Source organism: Panthera onca, chromosome X, assembly GCF_046562875.1.
Source record: "Panthera onca isolate mPanOnc1 chromosome X, mPanOnc1 haplotype 2, whole genome shotgun sequence".
In the NCBI taxonomy this organism is placed as follows: Eukaryota; Metazoa; Chordata; class Mammalia; order Carnivora; family Felidae; genus Panthera; species Panthera onca.
In genome coordinates, this window is record NC_138357.1 from 479,530 (window position 1) to 500,016 (window position 20,487).

Below are 20,487 nucleotides of genomic sequence, written 5' to 3' on the forward strand. Positions count from 1 at the left end.
CACGGGGGCTGGAGGGGCAGGCTTAGCTCGCTTCTCCTTAGGTGATCCACTTCAGGAGGAGCCCTGTGGCAGCGGGAGGGAGTCAGATCCGCTGCCGGAGGTTTGGCTCCGCAGAAGCACAGAGTTGGGTGTTTGCGCGGAGCGAGCAAGTTCCCTGGCAGGAACCGGTTCCCTTTGGGATTTTGGCTGGGGGGTGGGCGGGGGAGATGGCGCTGGCGAGCGCCTTTGTTCCCCGCCAAGCTGAGCTCTGCCGTCCGGGGGCTCGGCAGCTCTCCCTCCCTCTGTCCTCCAGCCTTCCCGCTTTCCGAGCAGAGCTGTTCACTTCTGACCTCCCAGACGCTAAGTCGCGCTTGCTGTCGGAACACAGTCCGTCCGGCCCCTCCGCTCTTGCCAGCCAGACTCGGGGGCTCTGCTTGGCCAGCGGGCCGCCCCTCCGCCCCGGCTCCCTCCCGCCAGTCCGTGGAGCGCGCACCGCCTCGCCGCCCTTCCTCCCCTCCTCCGTGGGCCTCTCGTCTGCGCCTGGCTCCGGAGACTCCGTTCTGCTAATCCTCTGGCGGTTTTCTGGGTTAGTTAGGCAGGTGTAGGTGGAATCTAAGTGATCAGCAGGACGCGTGGTGAGCCCAGCGCCTCCTACGCCGCCATCTTTCCTCTTCAAGCAACAACCCACTTTTTAAAAGGGTGGGAAGATCTTGGGGCACCTGGGTGGCTCAGTCGGTTAAGTGTCTGATTTTGGCTTAGGTCATGATCTCATGATTCGGGAGTTCAAGCACCACATCAGGCTCTATGCTGACAGCTCAGAGCCTGGAGCCTGCTTCAGATTCTGTGTTTCCTTCTCTTTCTGCTCCTCCCCCACTCACAGTCTGTCTATCTCTCTCCCAAAAATAAATAAACATTAAATTTAAAAAAATAAAAGGGTGGGAAGATATGAACAGGCATTTCATTAAAGAGGATGTAAGTATGGTAAATAAACATGTGAAAAGATGCTCAACATCATTTTCTTTATGTAAATGCAAATTAAAGCCAAAACGAGATATCATGCACACATACTGGAATAACTAACCCCCCCCCCCTGAATAAAAAGCTGACAGTACTAAATGCTGTCAAGGGTGCAGAGCAACAGAAAGTCCTATACATTGCTGGTGATTATACAGAAATGGTATGTCCACTCTGGAAGACAGTTTGGCAGTTTCCTCTAAAATTAAACCCCGCACATGAATAACAGCTTTATTCATAATTGTCAAAAGTGGGAAGCTGCCAAGATATCCTTCCAAAGGTTGATTAATAAACCGTAGTACATCCATACAATGGAATACTGTTCAACAATAAAAGGTAATGAGCTATTAATTCACACAATTAATGAGCTATTAATTCACACAACAGCATGAATCGTAAATGCATTCTGCTACATGAAAGAAGCCTGACCATTAAAGGCTACATACTGTATGATTTCATTCATATAACATTCTGTTAAAGGCAAAACTATAGGGACAGAAAACAAATCAGTGGTTGCCAGGGGGTTGGGAGGAGGTAGTGTAATACGGGATATTTTTAGGCCAGTAGAAACAATCTGTATGGAAATATAGTAGCAATAACTACATTTGAAAAAAAAAAAAAACCTATAGAAGTTTATAGCAAAAAGTGAAAGGATACAAATTTAAATGTATACAAATTTTAGAAAATCAACCAGGAAGTCAGATCTGAGGATGGAATACATCCTGTGATAAATGAATCCAACTGTATTATAAATATGTAACTATTGAAGGGAATGGACGGAAAGGTGGTGGCCTATATAATGTTGGAAAACAGTGCTTTGACCGGAAACCGTAAGGCTAAAGACAAAAGGAGCTATACATAAACACTATACTCTCGTTTTTAAAGTTGTTTCTTATATGAGAACAGATTTACAATTCTAAAACTGCTGTATATGTATCAGGATTAAACACATAAGAGCATGGCAGACAGTGGGAACCAGGTTTCTCAGCATCAGAGAGTGTGGTTACAAATAAGCACAGGGGAAATGCTAGAATGAATCGTGTGGTTCTGGATTAGAGTTGGAGATATCAATATGAAATCATGTATAGCTTAATATAGATACAGGTGGATATATGCAGAAATCATTATAGATGTTTTTTCACATAGATAGTGTATTTCCTAGCTCTGTCCATTGCAAGAGCCTAGAAGAAGTGATACCTCAGTAGCAGTGAGTGCATTCAGTGACCAGATCTTGATTTCTAATGCTGTTCTCCAATAAAAGGAACCAAGCCTCCTGGGTGAAATGACTTATTCTAGGGCTTGGTCAGGGAAAATACAAGATAAACCTGGAGAAACTTGAAGTGCCAGAAAATAAGGAAGTGCTAAAAAAAAATGAAACGATGTTAAAGGGACACAGGAGCCAACTAAAAGAGTTGCCAATGGCCGAAGCTGGAACAATTTGAGCAAGAAAATAAATAATATATATTGGATTCTAACCCGAGATAAAAAATAAATATCCATGAGTCCATGTTGATATAAACAAATGATCGAATAAATGGGGAGAGTAGAGACAGATCTCCCATACAGGAGAATTTCAAATAGTTTATGTAGTCATTTCTCCTCCTCCCACTATGGAGGTCAATCTTAACTCCCCAGTCCTAGCATGTAGGCTGCATTTAGTGATTTGCTGCCAAAGAATAGAATATGGAAGGAGAAGGAATAACTCTAAGTAGGGAATCTGGCAAGCTCTATCTTGGCCTGGTGTTAAAGGATAACACCATCAGTAATAAGTCCTATTACTAGCATGTACCATTGATATGATGTGTTGAAAAGGGCACTTCACTTGTGTAGCCCATCTCCCAAAAACCTATACTATAGGTTATACTATAACCCCACTTCAACCATGAGAAAATCATCATACAAACCCAAATTGGGGAGCGCTCTAATAACAAAATCCCTCTCAAAATTGTCAGGGTCATCAAAAACAAGGAAAGTCACAGCCCAGAGAAGCCTAAAGAGACATGATTAAGTGTATGGTGGGACCTAGATGGGATTCTGGAATAGAAAAAGGACATTAGGGGGAAACTAACAAAATTCAAATAAAGTATGGGATTTTGTTAATAAATTGTGTATCAATATTTATTCATTAGTTGTGGCAAATTTACCAAACTAATATAAGATATTCATAATAGAGGAAACTGGGTAAGGACTTTATCGGAACTGTTTGTACATTTTCTGTAAATCTAAAACCATTCTAAAACTTAAAACAAGTTTAGTAAGAGGAAATTGGAGAAGGTAGTGGAAACATCAAGCCATAAGTTTCACTATGAAAGGGAATATGATTGAGGTGGGGTGGTAATGGGAGGGGTACACAGAGTGAAGGGGAACATCGTTTTAAGATGGTGGGATATTACAACATGTTTGCTGATGAGAAGGATCCAGTAGGGAGGGAAACTTTGATAATGCAAAGAAGGAGGCGGAGCAATTTCAGAAGTGTAGTGCCTGTGTGGGAGAGAAGAGATAGGGTCTAATTCCTAAATGGAAGTGTTAGCCTTAGTTAAGTGCACAGATGTCTCAACCATAGTAACAAGAAGGAAGGTAGAATATATGTGCACAGGTGCAGGTAAGTGGGCAGATGTGGAAGGAACATGAGTTTGTGGAGATTCTCTTCTAATTGCTTCCATATTCTCTTTGAAGGAGTAAGCAAAGTTATCAGTTGAAAATGGGAAGGGAGAGGCGGTACTAGCAGTTTGAGGAGAGAGGAGACAGTGTGAAATAGTCTTCTTGGAGAGTGAGTGAGTGATTTTCCCAGGAAATTATGCAAGGATTGTTTGGCAGTGGTGAGTACTCATTTGAGATTTTTGGTGATGATTTTAAAATGAAAATAGTCATTGTGGTTTAGAAAATTTTCTCTGACAATGTTCAGCTGCTTGGCTACAGGCACAGACAAAGTAGGGACTTGAGTTTTTTAGGAGTGGGGCTTAGAAAAAAAGGAGTGGGCTTTTTCAGGGAAGTATGGTGGAAGGAGAGAGAAGGGCAAGGGAGTTAGGGTGTTTTCAGGGAATTGATTAAAATGAAGGACCATTGCATCTGGGCTCCATAAGGAGAGAAATGAAAACATTAAAGAAGACAAGATGATGGATGACAAAAAGGAGGTTGTGGTCAATGGATTAGAGTTCTTTGTGGGGTTGAAAGAGTATCAGAGTGAGGAGTGCACAAATAATTGAACTGAAAAGGAACAAGATGTAGGATAGGATGTTAAAAATGAAAATTATAAAGGTATTACAATTAATGGTGATGAAGTTGTTAAGAATGCTGACAGGAGAGGGATGGCAATAAACTGATCTTTATTTATTTATTTAAAAATAGAGGGGCTCAGGAGATATTTGACTAGAGTAATGAAGAAGGGTAGAGTCATATAGGACAGCATGAGTTTCAGAAGAGCAAGGGAACAACTATCCTACCAGTATGATTACAGCATTGTCTTGCCCTGTTGAGCAAAAACTAGAACACTTTCCAAAATACAATCTGATTTCACAACTCCGATTTTAAAAATCTCTTTGTGGAGGCCCACGGTGAAAGACGGTGGTTGCCTAAATGTGGCATGAGAAAGGAGTGGAAAGGTCATATAGATTTTAAAAAGATTTAGGAGGTAGAAGCAGCACACCTTGGTGATCGATCAAATGCAGATTATGAGAAAGATGAGTTAAGATGAATCCCAAGTTTCTTTTCTGTATTGACATTTTGGCCTAGTTAAGAAACATTTGTTTAGTGTCAATTTTGTGTATAGCTGAGAATTTCTAGAGACCCAAGATGTAAGATGTGGTATCCAAGAAACATAAAATAAGTAAATAAATATAAGAAGTATGAATACCATATGCCATATGCAAATGCAAATTAAGTTGTTACCTACCAAATACTTAATTTCAAAGAAAATGTAGGGTTGTTCAAGGAAGCTTCCTTGAATAAATGAATTTGTAGCCAGATTTTGAAGGAAAAGATGGTCATTTAGTTAGGGGAGCTTATAATTTCAAGGAGATAAATGGCAAGGGCAAAGACGAGAATGAACTCAGTCATGGGAAGAAGGACAATAAGGACAGCAATTAAACTAAAATGTAGGGGATGTTCTGGAGCTTGCAAAGAGAGAAGTCTAGCCACATAGGACATAGGATTCTACTACCATACTGTATGTGCCTAGCAACTCCTGAACTGAAAACAGTATATGTATGGCAGGTAGTAGTCAAGATTACTAGATATTGAACAGAGCAAGAGAAGGTCATTCATAGAGGTCATTTCAATGAGAGGATCCTTCTCATTTCTGATGTGTAACCTATATTGGAGTTACCAGTAAGGCAGCTTCAGCACTGCTTATTGATTTCCTCAACAGACATTTAATGGGCACAACGTCTAGAAGCTAGACGTTGTGATAAGTGCTAAGCATGCAGTGATGAAGAAGGCACACTCAGTATCTTAAAGGTGCTCCTAGTCTTTGGTAAAGACAAACCTGTAGACCATTATAAGACAGCATGATAAATGCTTTTAGGCGATATATAGGGTGCTGTAAGAACAAAGAGGAGAAGTACCTGACCCAAACTGAAGAGTTACATATGACTGCTTATAAGATATAACCTGTGAACTGAGTCATGAATACAGAATATGATTTAGGCAAGGAAAGAGGGGTGAGAAGGTGAGGATAAATGTTCCAGTCAGAGGGAGCTGCATGTACAAGAACTTAAAGGCTGCAGACAAGATGGCATAATGGCCTATATGGACTGTTGCATAGAGTACAAGGAAGGGTTGTGTGAGAGAAAATGTTTAAAAAGTTATTGAGTTGGTGATATTAGCAAGTCCTGTGAAATCACCAGAAGTGGAAGAGAAGGTGATAAACGATTTTATGGCTATGAATTATTTGGGGAGCCAACAAACACTTTCTGTAAAGGGTCAGATAGTAAATATTTTTGGCTTTATGGGTCATGTACATATCTGTTTCATGGTCTTCTTTGTTTTGTTTTTGTCTTACAACATTTTTAGAATGTAAAAACCATTCTTATCTTGCAAGCTGTACGAAAACAGGCTACAGGCTGTATGTGACCCCCAGGCTACTTGTCACATCCTGGATTAGCTCAGTGTAATGACCCATCTGAATGAAGTTAATCACTTTTGTCACTTCAAGGACAGGGTTCTCAATATTTTTATCTTATGAATTGCATAGGAATTCTGTAGAAAGCTATGGATCCTCTCAATGGAAAAATGTAGGACTACCCACACATACGCACAATTTTATTATTCCATGGATCCTAGGTAGGTCAGGAATTTGCCACTTAACATTGTTTTTTTATATTGTTTGCAAAACAGGTTTCTTTTCATATAGACAAATTTATCTTTTATGATTTTCATATATATTAAAATGGCCATTCCTACCTCAAGATTGTCACTGTATAATAATTTTATTTTTTATATTTTGATCTATCAGTAATTTACTGTTTTGAATGATATGAATCCAGAGTCAAATCTGTCAAATATTCTTTTTCTCCAAAACTAGTTATTGAATAATATATCTTTTCTCTACTGTTATGAAATGACACCTTTAACATAAACATATTTCCATGTATACTTGGGGCTGTTTTGAAACTCTATTATGTTCCCTTAACCTGTTCATCTATTCTGCACAAATACCATACTTTTTTTTTTATTCTAGTTAGTCAACATATAGTGTAATATTGGTTTCAGCAGTAGAATTTAGTGATTCATCACTTACATACAACACCCAGTACTCATTACAAGTGCCCTCCTTAATCCCCATCCCAAATCTAGTGCATCCCCTACCCACCTTCCCTCCAGCAGCCCTCAGCTTGTTCTCTATAAGAGTTAAGAGTCGCTTATGGTTTCCCTCCCTGTTTTTTTTTTTCAAATATCATACTTTTTACATGACTGTAGCTTTATATATGTTTTTTGTATTTTGTAAGACAGTTACCCCCTTGCCTTTCTTCTTTTTCAAAATTATAAGTTTATTAATCCTGAATATGAATTTTGGAATTAGCCTGTCCAGTACATGAAAATTTCCATGTGAATTTGGACTGGAAGTACATGGAATTTTGTGCATTAATTTGTTGGAGAATTCGTATCTTTTCATTATTGAATCTGCCTCTCTTTGAGCATATTTCTCTGTAAGCGGTCTTCCACATTTTTGCTTATTTCCAGCTGCATTATACTTTTTGTTCCTCTAACAAATTTGATCTCGTTTTCATTTACCTTTCCTATATTAGTAACCCAGTATATAGGAAAGTCTTTAATTTTTTGGCAACTTTTATTTTGGTATAACTTCGAACTGACAGAAAAGTTGAAAGAATAGTATAAGTACCTCCTTTATAACCTCTACCCACCTGTGTTTCCTTTTAAAATACTTCAGTGGTTTCCTTTTCCAATATTTTTTTCTTAAATTTTTTTTTAATTTTTATTTATTTATTGTTTTTAATATGAAATTTATTGTCAACTTGGTTTCCATACAACACCCAGTGCTCATCCCAACAGGTGCCCTCCTCAATACCCATCACCCACCCTCCCTGCCCTCCCACCCCCCCATCAACCCTCAGATTGTTCTCAGTTTTTAAGAGTCTTTTGTGGTTTGGCTCCCTCCCTCTCTAACTTTTTTTTCCTTCCCCTCCCCCATGGTCTTCTGTTAAGTTTCTCAGGATCCACATAAGAGTGAAAACATATGGTATCTGTCTTTCTCTGTATGACTTATTTCACTTGCATAACACTCTCCAGTTCCATCCATGTTGCTACAAAAGGCCATATTTCATTTTTTCTCATTGCCACGTAGTATTCCATTGTATATATAAACCACAATTTCTTTATCCATTCATTAGTTGATGGACATTTAGGTTCTTTCCATAATTTGGCTATTGTTGAAAGTGCTACTATAAACATTGGGGTACAAGTGCCCCTATGCATCAGTACTCCTGTATCCCTTGGATAAATTCCTAGAAGTGTTATTGCTGGGTCATAGGGTAGATCTATTTTTAATTTCTTGAAGTACCTCCACACTGTTTTCCAGAGCGGCTGCACCAGTTAGCATTCCCACCAACAGTGCAAGAGGGTTCCCGTTTCTCCACATCCTCTCCAGCATCTATAGTCTCCTGATTTGTTCATTTTAGCCACTCTGACTGGCGTGAGGTGGTATCTGAGTGTGGTTTTGATTTGTATTTCCCTGATGAGGAGTGACGTTGAGCATCTTTACGTGTGCCTGTTGGCCATCTGGATATCTTCTTTTTTTTCCTCTCCTATAAGACTTTATTTTTTTTTTCAATATATGAAATTTATTGTCAAATTGGTTTCCATACAACACCCAGTGCTCATCCCAAAAGGTGCCCTCCTCAATACCCATCACCCACCCTCCCCTTGGATATCTTCTTTAGAGAAGTGTCTATTCATGTTTTCTGCCCATTTCTTCACTGGGTTATTAGTTTTTCAGGTGTGGGATTTGGTGAGTTCTGTATAGATTTTGGATACTAGCCCTTTGTCTGATATGTCATTTGCAAATATCTTTTCCCATTCCATTGGTTGCCTTTTAGTTTTGTTGATTGTTTCCTTTGCAGTGCAGAAGCTTTTTATCTTCATGACGTCCCAATAGTTCATTTTTGCTTTTAATTCCCTTGCCTTTGGAGGTGTGTCAAGTAGGAAATTGCTGCAGCTGAGGTCAGAGAGGTTTTTTTTTCCTGCTTTCTCCTCTAGAGTTTTGATGGTTTCCTGTCTCACATTCAGGTCCTTTATCCATTTTGAGTTTATTTTTGTGAATGGTTGTAAGAAAGTGGTCTAGTTTCATTCTTCTGCATGTTTCTGTCCAGTTCTCTCAGCACCATTTGTTAAAGAGACTGTCTTTTTTCCATTGGATACTCTTTCCTGCTTTGTCAAAGATTAGTTGGCCATACATTAGTTGGCCATGCAACTGCATTTCTGGAGTCTCTATTCTATTACGTTGGTCTATGTGTCTGTTTTTGTGCCAATACCATGCTGTCTTGATGATTACAGCTTTGTAGTAGAGACTGAAGTCTGGGATTGTGATGCCTCCTGCTTTGGTCTTCTTCTTCAATATTACTTTGGCTATTCAGGGTCTTCTGTGATTCCATACAAATTTTAGGATTACTTTTTCTAGCTTCTAGAAGAATGCTGGTGCAATTTTGATTGGGATTGCATTGAATGTGTAGATGGCTTTGGGTAGTATTGACATTTTAACAATATTTATTCTTCCAATCAATGAGCACGGAATGTTTTTCCATTTCTTTGTATCTTCTTCAGTTTCCTTCAAAGGCTTTCTATAGTTTTCAGCATACAGATCTTTTACATCTTTGGTTAGGTTTATTCCTAGGTATTTTATGATTCTTGGTGAAGTTGTGAATGGGATCAATTTCTTTATTTGTCTTTCTGTTGCTTCATTAAGAATGCAACTGATTTCTGTACATTGATTTTGTTTCCTGTGACTTTGCTCAATTCATGTGCCAGTTCTAGCAGACTTTTGGTGGAGTCTATCAGGTTTTCCATGTATAATATCATGTCATCTGCAAAAAATGAAAGCTTGACTTCATTTTTGCCAATTTTGATGCCTTTGATTTCATTTTGTTGTCTGATTGCTGATGCTAGAACTTCCAACACTATGTTAAACAACAGCGGTGAGAGTGGATATCCCTGTTGTGTTCCTGATCTCAGGGGGAAAGCTCTCAGTTTTTCCCCATTGAGGATGATATTAGCTGTGGGCTTTTCATAAATGGCTTTTATGATGTTTAAGTATATTCCTTCTATCCCGACTTTCTTGACAGTTTTTATTAACAAAGGATGCTGAATTTGGTCAAATGCTTTTTCTGCATCAATTGACAGGATCATATGGTTCTTTTCTTTTCTTTTATTAATATGATGTATCACATTGATTGATTTGCAAATGTTGAAAAAGCTCTGCATCCCAGGAATGAAGCCCACTTGATCATGGTGAATAATTATTTTTATATGCTGTTGAATTTGATTTGCTAGTATCTTATTGAGAATTTTTGCATCCATATTCATCAGGGATATTGGCCTGTAGTTCTCTTTTTTTTGCTGGATCTCTGTCTGGTTTAGGAATCAAAGTAATGCTGGCTTCATAGAATGAGTCTGGAAGTTTTCCTTCCCTATCTATTTTCTGGAACAGCTTGAGAAGGATAGGTATTATCTCTGCTTTAAATGTCTGGTAGAATTCCCCAGGGAAGCCATCTGGTCCTGGACTCTTATTTGTTGAGAGATTTTTGATAACTGATTCAATTTCTTCGCTGGTTATGGGTCTGTTCAAATTTTCTATTTCTTCCCATTTGAGTTTTGGAAGTGTGTGGGAGTTTAGGAATTTGTCCACTTCTTCCAGGTTGTCCAGTTTGTTGGCATATAATTTTTCATAGTATTCCCTGATAATTGCTTGTATATCTGAGGGATTGGTTGTAATAATTCCATTTTCATTCATGATTTTATCTATTTGGGTCCTCTCCCTTTTCTTTTTGAGAATTCTGGCTAGGGGGTTTTCAATTTTGTTTATTTTTTCAAAAAACCAACTCTTGGTTTCATTGATCTGCTCTACAGTTTTTTTAGATTCTATATTGTTTATTTCTGCTCTGATCTTTATTTCTCTTCTTCTGCTGGGTTTGGGGTGTCTTTGCTGTTCTGCTTCTATTTCCTTTAGGTGTGCTGTTAGATTTTGTATTTGGGATTTTTCTTGTTTCTTGAGATAGGCCTGGATTGCAATGTATTTTCCTCTCAGGATTGCCTTCGCTGCATCCCAAAGCATTTGGATTGTTGTATTTTCATTTTCATTTATTTCCATATGTTTTTTAATTTCTTCTCTAATTGCCTGGTTGATCGATTCATTCTTTAGTAGGGTGTTCTTTAACCTCCATGCTTTTGGAGGTTTTCCAGACTTTTTCCTGTGGTTGATTTCAAGTTTCATAGCATTGTGGTCTGAAAGTGTGCATGGTATGATCTCAATTCTTTTATACTTATTAAGGGCTGTTTTGTGACCCGTATGTGATCTATCTTGGAGAATGTTCCATGTGCTCTCGAGAAGAAAGTGTATTGTTATTTTGAGATGCACAGTTCTAAATATATCTGTCAAGTTCATCTGATATCGTTCAGGGCCCTTGTTTCTTTATTGATCCTGTGTCTAGATGATCTATCTGTTTCTGTAAGTGGAGTATTAAAGTCCCCTTCAATTACCACATTCTTACCGATAAGGTCGCTTATGTTTGTGATTAATTGTTTTATATATTTGGGGGCTCCTGTATTTGGCGCATGGACGTTTATAATTGTTAGCTCTTCCTGATGGATAGACCCTGTGATTATTATATAATGCCCTTCTTCATCTCTTGTTACAGCTTTTAATTTAAAGTCTAGTTTGTCTGATAGAAGTATGGCTACTCCAGCTTTCTTTTGGCTTCCAGTAGCATGATAAATAGTTCTCCATCCCCTCACTCTCAATCTAAAGGTGTCCTCAGATCTAAAATGAGTCTCTTGTAGACAGCAAATAGATGGGTCTTGTTTTTTTATCCATTCTGATACCCTATGTCTTTTGATTGGAAGATTTAGTCCATTTACATTACATTCAGTGTTATTATTGAAAGATATGGGTTTAGAGTCATTGTGATGTCTGTAGGTTCCATGCTTGTAGTGATATCTCTGGTACATTGTGGTCGTTGCATTATTTTACTCACAGAATCCCCCTTAGGATCTCTTGTAGGGCTGGTTTAGTGGTGATGAATTCCTTCAGTTTTTGTTTGTTTGGGAAGACCTTTATCTCTCCTTCTATTCTGAATGACAGACTTGCTGGATAAAGGATTCTCAGCTGCATGTTTTTTCTGCTCATCATCACATTGAAGATTTCCTGCCATTCCTTTCTGGCCTGCCAAGTTTCAGTAGGTAGGTCTGCCACTAGTCTTATGGGTCTCCCTTTGTAGGTTAGAGCCTGTTTATCCCTAGCTGATTTCAGAATTTTCTCTTTATCCTTGTATTTTGCCAGTTTCACTATGATATGTCATGCAGAAGATCGATTCAAGCTATGCCTCAAGGGAGTTCTCTGTGCCTATTGGATTTCAATGCCTTTTTCCTTCCCCAGATCAGGGAAGTTCTCAGCTATGATTTGTTCAAATACATCTTCAGCCCCTTTCTCTCTCTCTTCCTCTTCTGGAATTCCTATTATACGGATATTGTTCTGCTTGATTGCATCACTTATTTCTCTGAATCTCCCCTCATACTCCTGAATTTTTTTTATCTCTCTTTTTGTCAGCTTCCTCTTTTTCCATAATTGTATCTTCTAATTTACCTGTTCTCTCTGCCTCTTCAATCCATGCTGTGGTCGCCTCCATTTAATTTTGCACCTCATTTATAGCAATTTTTAGCTCCTCATGACTATTCCTTAGTCCCTTGATCTCTGTAGCAATAGATTCTCTGCTGTCCTCTATGCTTTTTTCAAGGCCAGTGATTAATTTTGTGACTATTATTCTAAATCCTTGTTCCATTGTATTGCTTAAATCGTTTTTGATCAATTAGTTAGCTGTGGCTACTTCCTCTAGTTTCTTTTGAGCAGAATTCTTCCATTTGTCATTTTGGGTAGTCCCTGGGGTGGCTCCAAACTGCAGGTCACTTCCCCTGTGCTGTCCTGAGAAACTTGTGTTGCTGGGCAGGGCTGCAGTCAGACCCCATATCTGGCCCCACCCCACCACTGGGGCCACAGTCAGACTGGTGTGTACCTTATCTTCCCCTCTCCCAGGGGCAGGACTCACTGTGGAGTGGTGTGGCCCCTGTCTGGGCTATTTGCACATGGCCAGGCTTGTAGTGCTGCTTTGATGGGATCTGGTGTATTAGCCAGGGTGGATCCACAAGGTGCACAGGGGCAGAAGGGGTAGGCTTAGCTTACTTTTCCATAGGTGGTCCCCTGTGGGAGAGGCCCTGCAGCATCGGGAGGGAGGCAGACCTGTCGGAGGGATGGGTCCACAGAAGCACAGCATTGAGCATTTGTGCGGTGCCAGCAAGTTTGGTGACAGGAACTGGTTCCCTTTGGAATTTTGGCTGGGGGATGGGAGAGGGATATAGCGCTTGCCGGCACCTTCGTTCCCTGCCGAGCTGAGCTCTGTCTTCTGGGGCTCAACAACTCTCCCTCCCCGTGTCCTCTCGCCCTCCCGCTCTCCGAGCAGAGCTGCTGACTTTTAACATTCCACATGTTAAGTCCCGCTGGCTGTCAGAACTCACAGATTCTGGTCCCTCCGCTTTTGCAAGCCAGACTTGGGGGCTCTGCCTTGCGGGGGGGTGGGGCTGCCCCTCCACCTCCCGGCTCCCTCCCGCCAGTCCCTGTAGCACGCACCGCCTCTCCACCCTTCCTACCCTCTTCCGTGGGCCTCTCGTCTACGCTTGGCTCCATAGAGTCCGTTCTGCTAGTCTTCCGGCAGTTTTCTGGGTTATTTAGGCAGATGTGGGTGGAATCTAAGTGATCAGCAGGACGAGGTGAGCCCAGCGTCCTCCTATGCCACCATCTTCTCTCCTCTCCTCCTTTTCCAAATTTAGAACTCTGATATGTTTTGAGTTTATCTTGGAGACTGGTGACAATATGGTTATGGACCCAATATTGTCTTTTTTTCCAAATGGCTACCTAGTTGTCCAAACGCCATTTATTTTAAAAGTCATTATTTCCCCAGTGTATAACTATCAGTTTATTAGATACCAAGTTCCTATATTTAGGTGTATTTTTGGACATTTTATATGCATGTGTTGTTTTATCTGCTCTGCCTATCCCAACGTCACTGTTTTAATTCTAGAGATTGCATAGTATGTTTTCTATCTGAGAGGCTCATGTTCCTCTCATTGCTCTTGCTTGTTTCTAGGTAGAAAACTTTTTGAAGGAAGTTTTCTGACTATTGATTGTTTTTAAGTTTTCCTCAATAAATAATTATCTCTTTTTGTAAAATAATACATTAAACAATCTGAAAGAATGCTTTCCCCTAGAACTGCAATATGCAAACACCGTGATGTGCTTTGATTATGTGTGGCTTCGAGACCACTGCCGCTCAGCATCTTGCTACAACTCCAAGACCCACCAGCGCAGCCTGGACACTGCCAGTGTAGACTTATGCATCAAGCCAAAGACCATTCGTCTGGATGAGACCACACTCTTTTTCACTTGTGAGTAGACAACAGACTTTGCCTTCATTGGAGTATTCTTCTAAGGAACAATTATTTTGCAAAAACTGGTTTGCCTCATTCCAAAACAGAGAATTTTATTTTTTTAATGGACGTATAATTAACATAAAATATCTTCTTAGTTTCAGGTGTATAACATTGATTTGACAATTCTGTACATTACTCAGTGCTCACCATACATGTAATCACCATCCAAGACCATACAACGTTATTACCGTATTATTGACTGTATATTCCCTACGCCATACCTTTCATCTCTGTGGCTTGTTGACTTTATAACTGAAGTTTGTACCTCTTAATCCCCTTCACCTACTTTGCCCCTCCTCCTCCCCTTTGGCAGCCACCAGTTTGTATTTGCTATCTTGTATTTGAGAAACTGGTTTTTTGTTCGTTTGTTTTGTTTTTTAGATTCCACATATAAGTGAAATTATGTGGTATTTGTCTTTTTCTGTCTGACTTATTCCACTTAACAAATACCTTCTGGGTCCATCCATGTTGTTGCAAATGGCAAGATCTCATTTTTTATGGCTGAATAACATTCTATTGCGTGTATATATATCTCATCTTCTTTATCCATTCGTCTATCAGTGGTCACTTGGGCTGCCTCCCTATCTTGGCTATTGTAAATAATGCTGCAACAAATATAGGGGGGCATGTATCTTTTCAAATTAGTGTTTTCTTTGAGTAAATACCAAACAGTGGAATTATTAGATGGGATGGTATTTCTATTTTTAATTTTTTGAGGAACCACAAAGCTGTTTTCCACAGTGGCTGCATCAATTTACATTCCTGCCAGCACTGCATAAGTGATCCCTTTTCTCCACATCTTCGACAACACTTGTTATTTCTTATCTTTTTGATGCTAGCCATTCTGACATGTGTAGGTGATATCTCATTGTGGTTTTCATTTGCATTTCCTTGATGATGAGAGATTTTGAGCATTTTTTCATGTGTCTTTTGACCATCTGGATGTCTTCTTGGAAAAATGTTTATTCAGGTTCTCTGTTTTTAATCAGATTATTTGCTTTTTGATGTTGAATTTTGTTAGTTCTTAATATATTTTGGATATTAACCCCTTATAGGACATATCATTTGCAAATATCTTCTATTCACCAGATTGCCTTTTTGTTTTGATGATGGTTTCCTTTGCTGTGCAGAAGCTTTTTATTTTTATGTAGTCCCAATAGTTTACTTTTGCTTTTATTTCCTTTGCCTTGGGAGACATATCTAGAAGAAGGTTGCTATGGCTGATGACAAAGAAGTTACTCCCTCTGTTCTCTTCTAGGATTTTTATGGTTTCAGGTCTTACATTTAGGTCTTTAATCCATCCTGAGTTTGGTGTGTGTGTGTGTGTGTGTGTGTGTGTGTGTGTGTATGGTGTAAGAAAGTGGTCCAGTTTCATTTTCTTGAACGTTGCTCTCCAATTTTCCCAACATCATTTGTTAAAGAAACTCCTTTTCCCATTGCATATTCTTGCCTCCTTTGTTGAAGATTAATTAACCATATATTCATGAGCTTATTTCTGGGCTCTCCATTCTGTTCCATTGATCTAAGTGTCTATTTTGTGCCAGTACCACACTGTTTTGATTATTACAAATTTGTAGTATATCTTGAAATCTGGGATTGTGATACCTCCAGTTTTGCTCTTCTTTCTCAGGATTACTTTGGCTATTCAGGGTCTTTTGTGGTTTCATACAAACTTTAGGATTATTTGTTCTAGTTCTGTGAAAAATACTGTTGGTATTTTGATAGGGATTACATTGAATCTGTAGATTGGTTTGGGTAGTATCGACATTTTAACAATATTAATTCTTCCAATCCATGAGTATTGGATTACTTTCCATTTTTTGTTGTTGTTGTTCAGTTTCTTTCATTCATGTCTCATACTTTTCACGGTATAGGCCTTTCATCTCATTGGATAAATTGATTCCTAAGTATTTCATTCTTTTCAGTTCAATTGTAAATGGGATTGTTTTCTTAACTTTTCTTTCTGCTACTTTATTATTAATGTATAGATACACAATAGATTTCTGTATATTAATTTTGTATCCTGCAACTACTGAATTTATTTACTGAATAAAAGCATTTCTTTGCAACTTCCTGTGAATCTATAATTATTTCAAAATAAAAAGTGAAAAGAAAAAAGCTTTGGAGGAAACAATATTTACAATCAATACTTTTGACTACTGATTTCTCTATAGTAAAAAAAAAAAAAAAAAAACCCATGCCATAGAAAGGTTTATTTCTATGCAAAACATTTGCAACATGCATTACAGAGACTGAAAACCTATTAATGTATAAGGTATTTTATTGCCAGTTTGTAAAGAAAAGCATTAGTATTTCAATAGAAAAATGTGAGAAAGAAGTGAACAGGCAGATCGTTAAAGCATGAGTCAGCAAATATTCTGTAAAAGCCCAGATAGTAAAAACTTTTAGGTTTTGCTAGCTGTACAGTCTCTGTCATAACTGTTCAGCTATTCAATTCTTCAGTAGTAGGGTGAAAGCAGACATACTCAATATGTAACCAAGTGAGTATCATGTGTTCCAAAACAGGTATGATAAAGACAACTGCCAGGCAGATTTGGCCTGTGGGCCATAGTTTGGTAACCCTTGCATTTAAAAACTATGTCTATACAGATGGCTAACAGACACATGAAAAGATGCTGAACATCACTCATCATCAGGGAGATGCAAATCAAGACTACAATGAGATACCACCTCACACCTGTCAGAATGGCTAAAATCAACAACACAAGAAACAACAGGTACTGGCGAGGATGTGGAGAAAGGGGAACCTTCTTACACTGTTGGTGGGAATGCAAACTGGTGCAGCCACTCTGGAAAACAGTATGGAGGTTCCTCAAAAAAATTAAAAATAGAACTATCCTATGACCCAGCATTTGCACTTAGGAATTTACCCAAAGGACACAAAAATACTGACTTGAAGGGACACATGCATCCCAATGTTTACAGCAGCACTATCAACAATAGCCAAATTATGGAAAGACCTCAAATGCCCATTGACTGATGAATGGACAAAGAAGATGTGTATACACACACACACACACACACACACACACACACACACACTGGAATATTACTCAGCCATCAGAAAGAATGAAATCTTGCCATTTGCAATGATACAGATGGAGCCAGAGAGTATTATGCTAAATGAAATAAGTAGACAGAGAAAGACAAATACCACATGATTTCACTCATATGTGAAAATTAAGAAACAAAATAAATAAGCAAAGGGAAAAAGAGAGAGAAAAACAAGCCAAGAGCTAGATTGCTAACTATAGACAACAAACTGAGGGTTGCTGGAGGGGAGGTGGATGGGGGGATAGGTTAAATGGGTAATGGACATTAAGGAGAGCACTTATTGCAATGAGCACTGGGTGTTGTATGTAAGTGATGGATCACTAAACTCTGCTCCTGAAACCAATGTTACATTATATGTTAATTAACGAATTTAAATAAAAACTTGAAATAAAGTAATAATAATTTAAAAATAAAAATAAAAGATGCATGTCTAACAAATATAAATGTCTAACAAATGTTCTTATTAGCCTTATTAGTAAATGAATAAATTAAAATTATTACAATAAGAGCTTTACCTACCAAATTGGAAAAACTATCTTTAAAAAATAAGCATACTCTATTTTGATAGGTGCATATATATTGCTGTAGAGAATGAAAATTGGTATACTTTTTAAAAATACTGTGGGAACATTTTTTAAATATTTATTTTGAGAGAGAAAGAGCAGGAGCAGGGCAGGGGCAGAGAAAGACGGAGAGAGAGAATCACAAGCAGGCACCACACTGTCAGTGCAGGGCCCAATGCGGGGTTTAATCTCACAAACTGTAAGATCATAACCTGAGCCAAAATAAAGAGTTGGACGCTTAACTGACTAAGCCACCCAGGCACTCTGAAATTGGTAGACTTTCTAATAAAGTAACTTAAATGCATCAAGACTCCTAAAAGTTTAGATCTTCAGATTTAACAATTCCACCTTCTGTGTTCCTATTTTAAGAAAATTATCAGAATTATAAACAAGGATGTCACTATTAAATAATAAGGAAATGAAAGAAAAAAACCCTACATGCTCCAGAGAAAATTGGTTAGGTAAATCTTGGTAGTCCATATTCTGCAAATTATAAGAATTTTTATAAAGATTTCATTTTTTAAGTTTTATTTTTATCCCAGTTAGTTCACATAAAAGTGTAACATTAGTTTCTGGTGTAGAATTTAGTGATTCAGCGCTTCCGTAAAACACCCGGTGCTCATCACAAGTGCCCTCTTAATCCCCATGACCTATTTCACCCATCCCTCCACCCACCTCCCTTCTGGGAACCATCAGTTTCTTCTCTATAGTTAAGAGTCTATGAATTTATGAAACAATCATAGGATGAAGATTTAAAATTTTTAAAATGTTTATTCATTTATTTTGTGAGAAAGAGCACAAGCAAAGGAGGGGAAGAGAGAGAGAATCCCAAGTAGTCTGCACACTGCCAGCACAGAGTCTGTCGTGGGATCAATCCCATTAGCATGAATGAGATCATGTCCTGAGCCGAAATCAAGAGCTGGATGCTCAACTGACTGAGCCACCCAGGTGCCCCAAAGATTTAAATTTTTATTGATAAAATCACTCTTAAAATATTAAGTTACAAAGGCAGGGTACATGGGAAAAAAGTGGAAGGAATGATGCCAGGCTGTTAACAGTGGTTTCATCTGCATGGTAGAATGGTAAATATAGGTAATTTTTAAAATCTTTCTCATATGTTTTATGCTTTACAAATTCTTTATGATACTTTTATTGTCATGGGGTGGGAAGCCAAACAGAAACAGAGACAGAGAAAGAGAAGTAAAAAGAAGTAAGAGAAAAGATAAGATGCCAGCAAAGCCTTTTACTCCCCTTGCTATACCCTTTGCATATCCTGAAGATTTTCTAAAGCATTTGGGGGGGATTTTTTTTACTTTTGGGGGGTTTTTTGGGCACAGTGGGCAAAGTCACTTATGAAATCATTATCCTGTTATATTAATGTCGTATCATTAGGTCAAACTACCCTAATTCATTTAGTCCATTCTAGTTGGTAAGATGTATTTGTTCATTCATTCACTTACTAATTCATACTACTCAACCTACAAATATTTCTGTTCTCAGGAAAATTCTAGGCACTTGTTTTAATTTTGTTCCATAAACAATATAGCACTGGGTAATTGGTTGCTAAAAATAACATTCTTAACCAGTAAATTATTGGCAGTACTTATAACTATTATTTTAATGTCTTTTATTTTTCCCTTAAAAGGGCCAGATGGTCATGTGACTAAATATGATTTGGATTGGCTGGTGAAAAACAGCTATGAAGGGCAGAAACAAAAGGTCATCCAGCCTAGAATCTTATGGAATGCTGAAATCTACCAGCAAGCCCAAGTTCCATCTGTAGATTTCCAGAGCTTCCTAGAAACAAATGATGGATTAAAGAACTTTCTGCAAAATTTTCTGCTGTATGGAATTGCATTTGTAGAAAATGTCCCTCCCACTCAAGAACACACAGAGAAGTTGGCTGAAAGGATCAGCTTGATCAGGTAAGTTATTAGTTTCTAATATCTATAGTAATAATTTCCAGAGCATTAACACCAGTAAAATAACAACAGGGTATGGTCACCTTGTTTTTAATCATGAATATTTTGTGGTCTGAATAAAGTGATTCCCATTTATAGTGCTTTATTTGAGGCCCAGATTTCTAATCTCTAAAGACACTTACATGTTAAATATGATGAAGACTTCAAAGTCACTGTAAAATTTTTCAGCTTAGTGGTCCTCAAAGTGACAAGTACCATTGTACACTAGGAGGAGGACTAACTTTGGATAAAGAGAATCAGGTAGTATTCTGAGCTCCACCATCAGGGGATTGTGTGAACATAGGCAACTCCATTACACTCACACCTGTACTCTCCACCTCCACCTCTACCCCCTTGGCCTTGATTTTCCCATCTGAACAATTAGAGGATTGAATAAAATGGTGTCTAAAGATCATCCAGTTTTGACCTACTATGATTGCTAAGGCTTGATTCAGAGACTAGTTGTTAATAATACTGCCTTACACAATATAGCGTGTAACCAACAAATTTACACCATTATTTTCTTTTGGTCATTATAGAAATCATGATAAGTGTATATTTTATCTCCTGTTCTGCTGAGCCACTTGAGACCCACATATATTAAGTAGGTGGCTTGCCCAGTATTGTTCTGCTAGTAGGTAGTAGAACTGGGATTTGGGGTAGGGCTGAGATGGTGGTGTACTAGG

At 38.4% G+C, this 20,487-nt stretch overlaps 1 protein-coding gene across 4 annotated transcripts in view; it reads left to right on the forward strand.

Moving 5' to 3' along the window:
• TMLHE (trimethyllysine hydroxylase, epsilon) overlaps positions 1-20,487 on the forward strand; it is a 99,164-nt gene that overhangs the window by 28,544 nt on the left and 50,133 nt on the right. For 3 of the 4 annotated variants that reach the window (XM_081792535.1, XM_081792534.1, XM_081792537.1), the window contains 2 exons: positions 13,981-14,157; positions 19,486-19,765. In XM_081792535.1, the coding sequence (XP_081648661.1) occupies positions 13,981-14,157; positions 19,486-19,765 (457 nt within the window). The remainder of the gene's footprint in view (positions 1-13,980; positions 14,158-19,485; positions 19,766-20,487) is intronic. The other variant, XM_081792536.1, reaches the window with a different exon arrangement.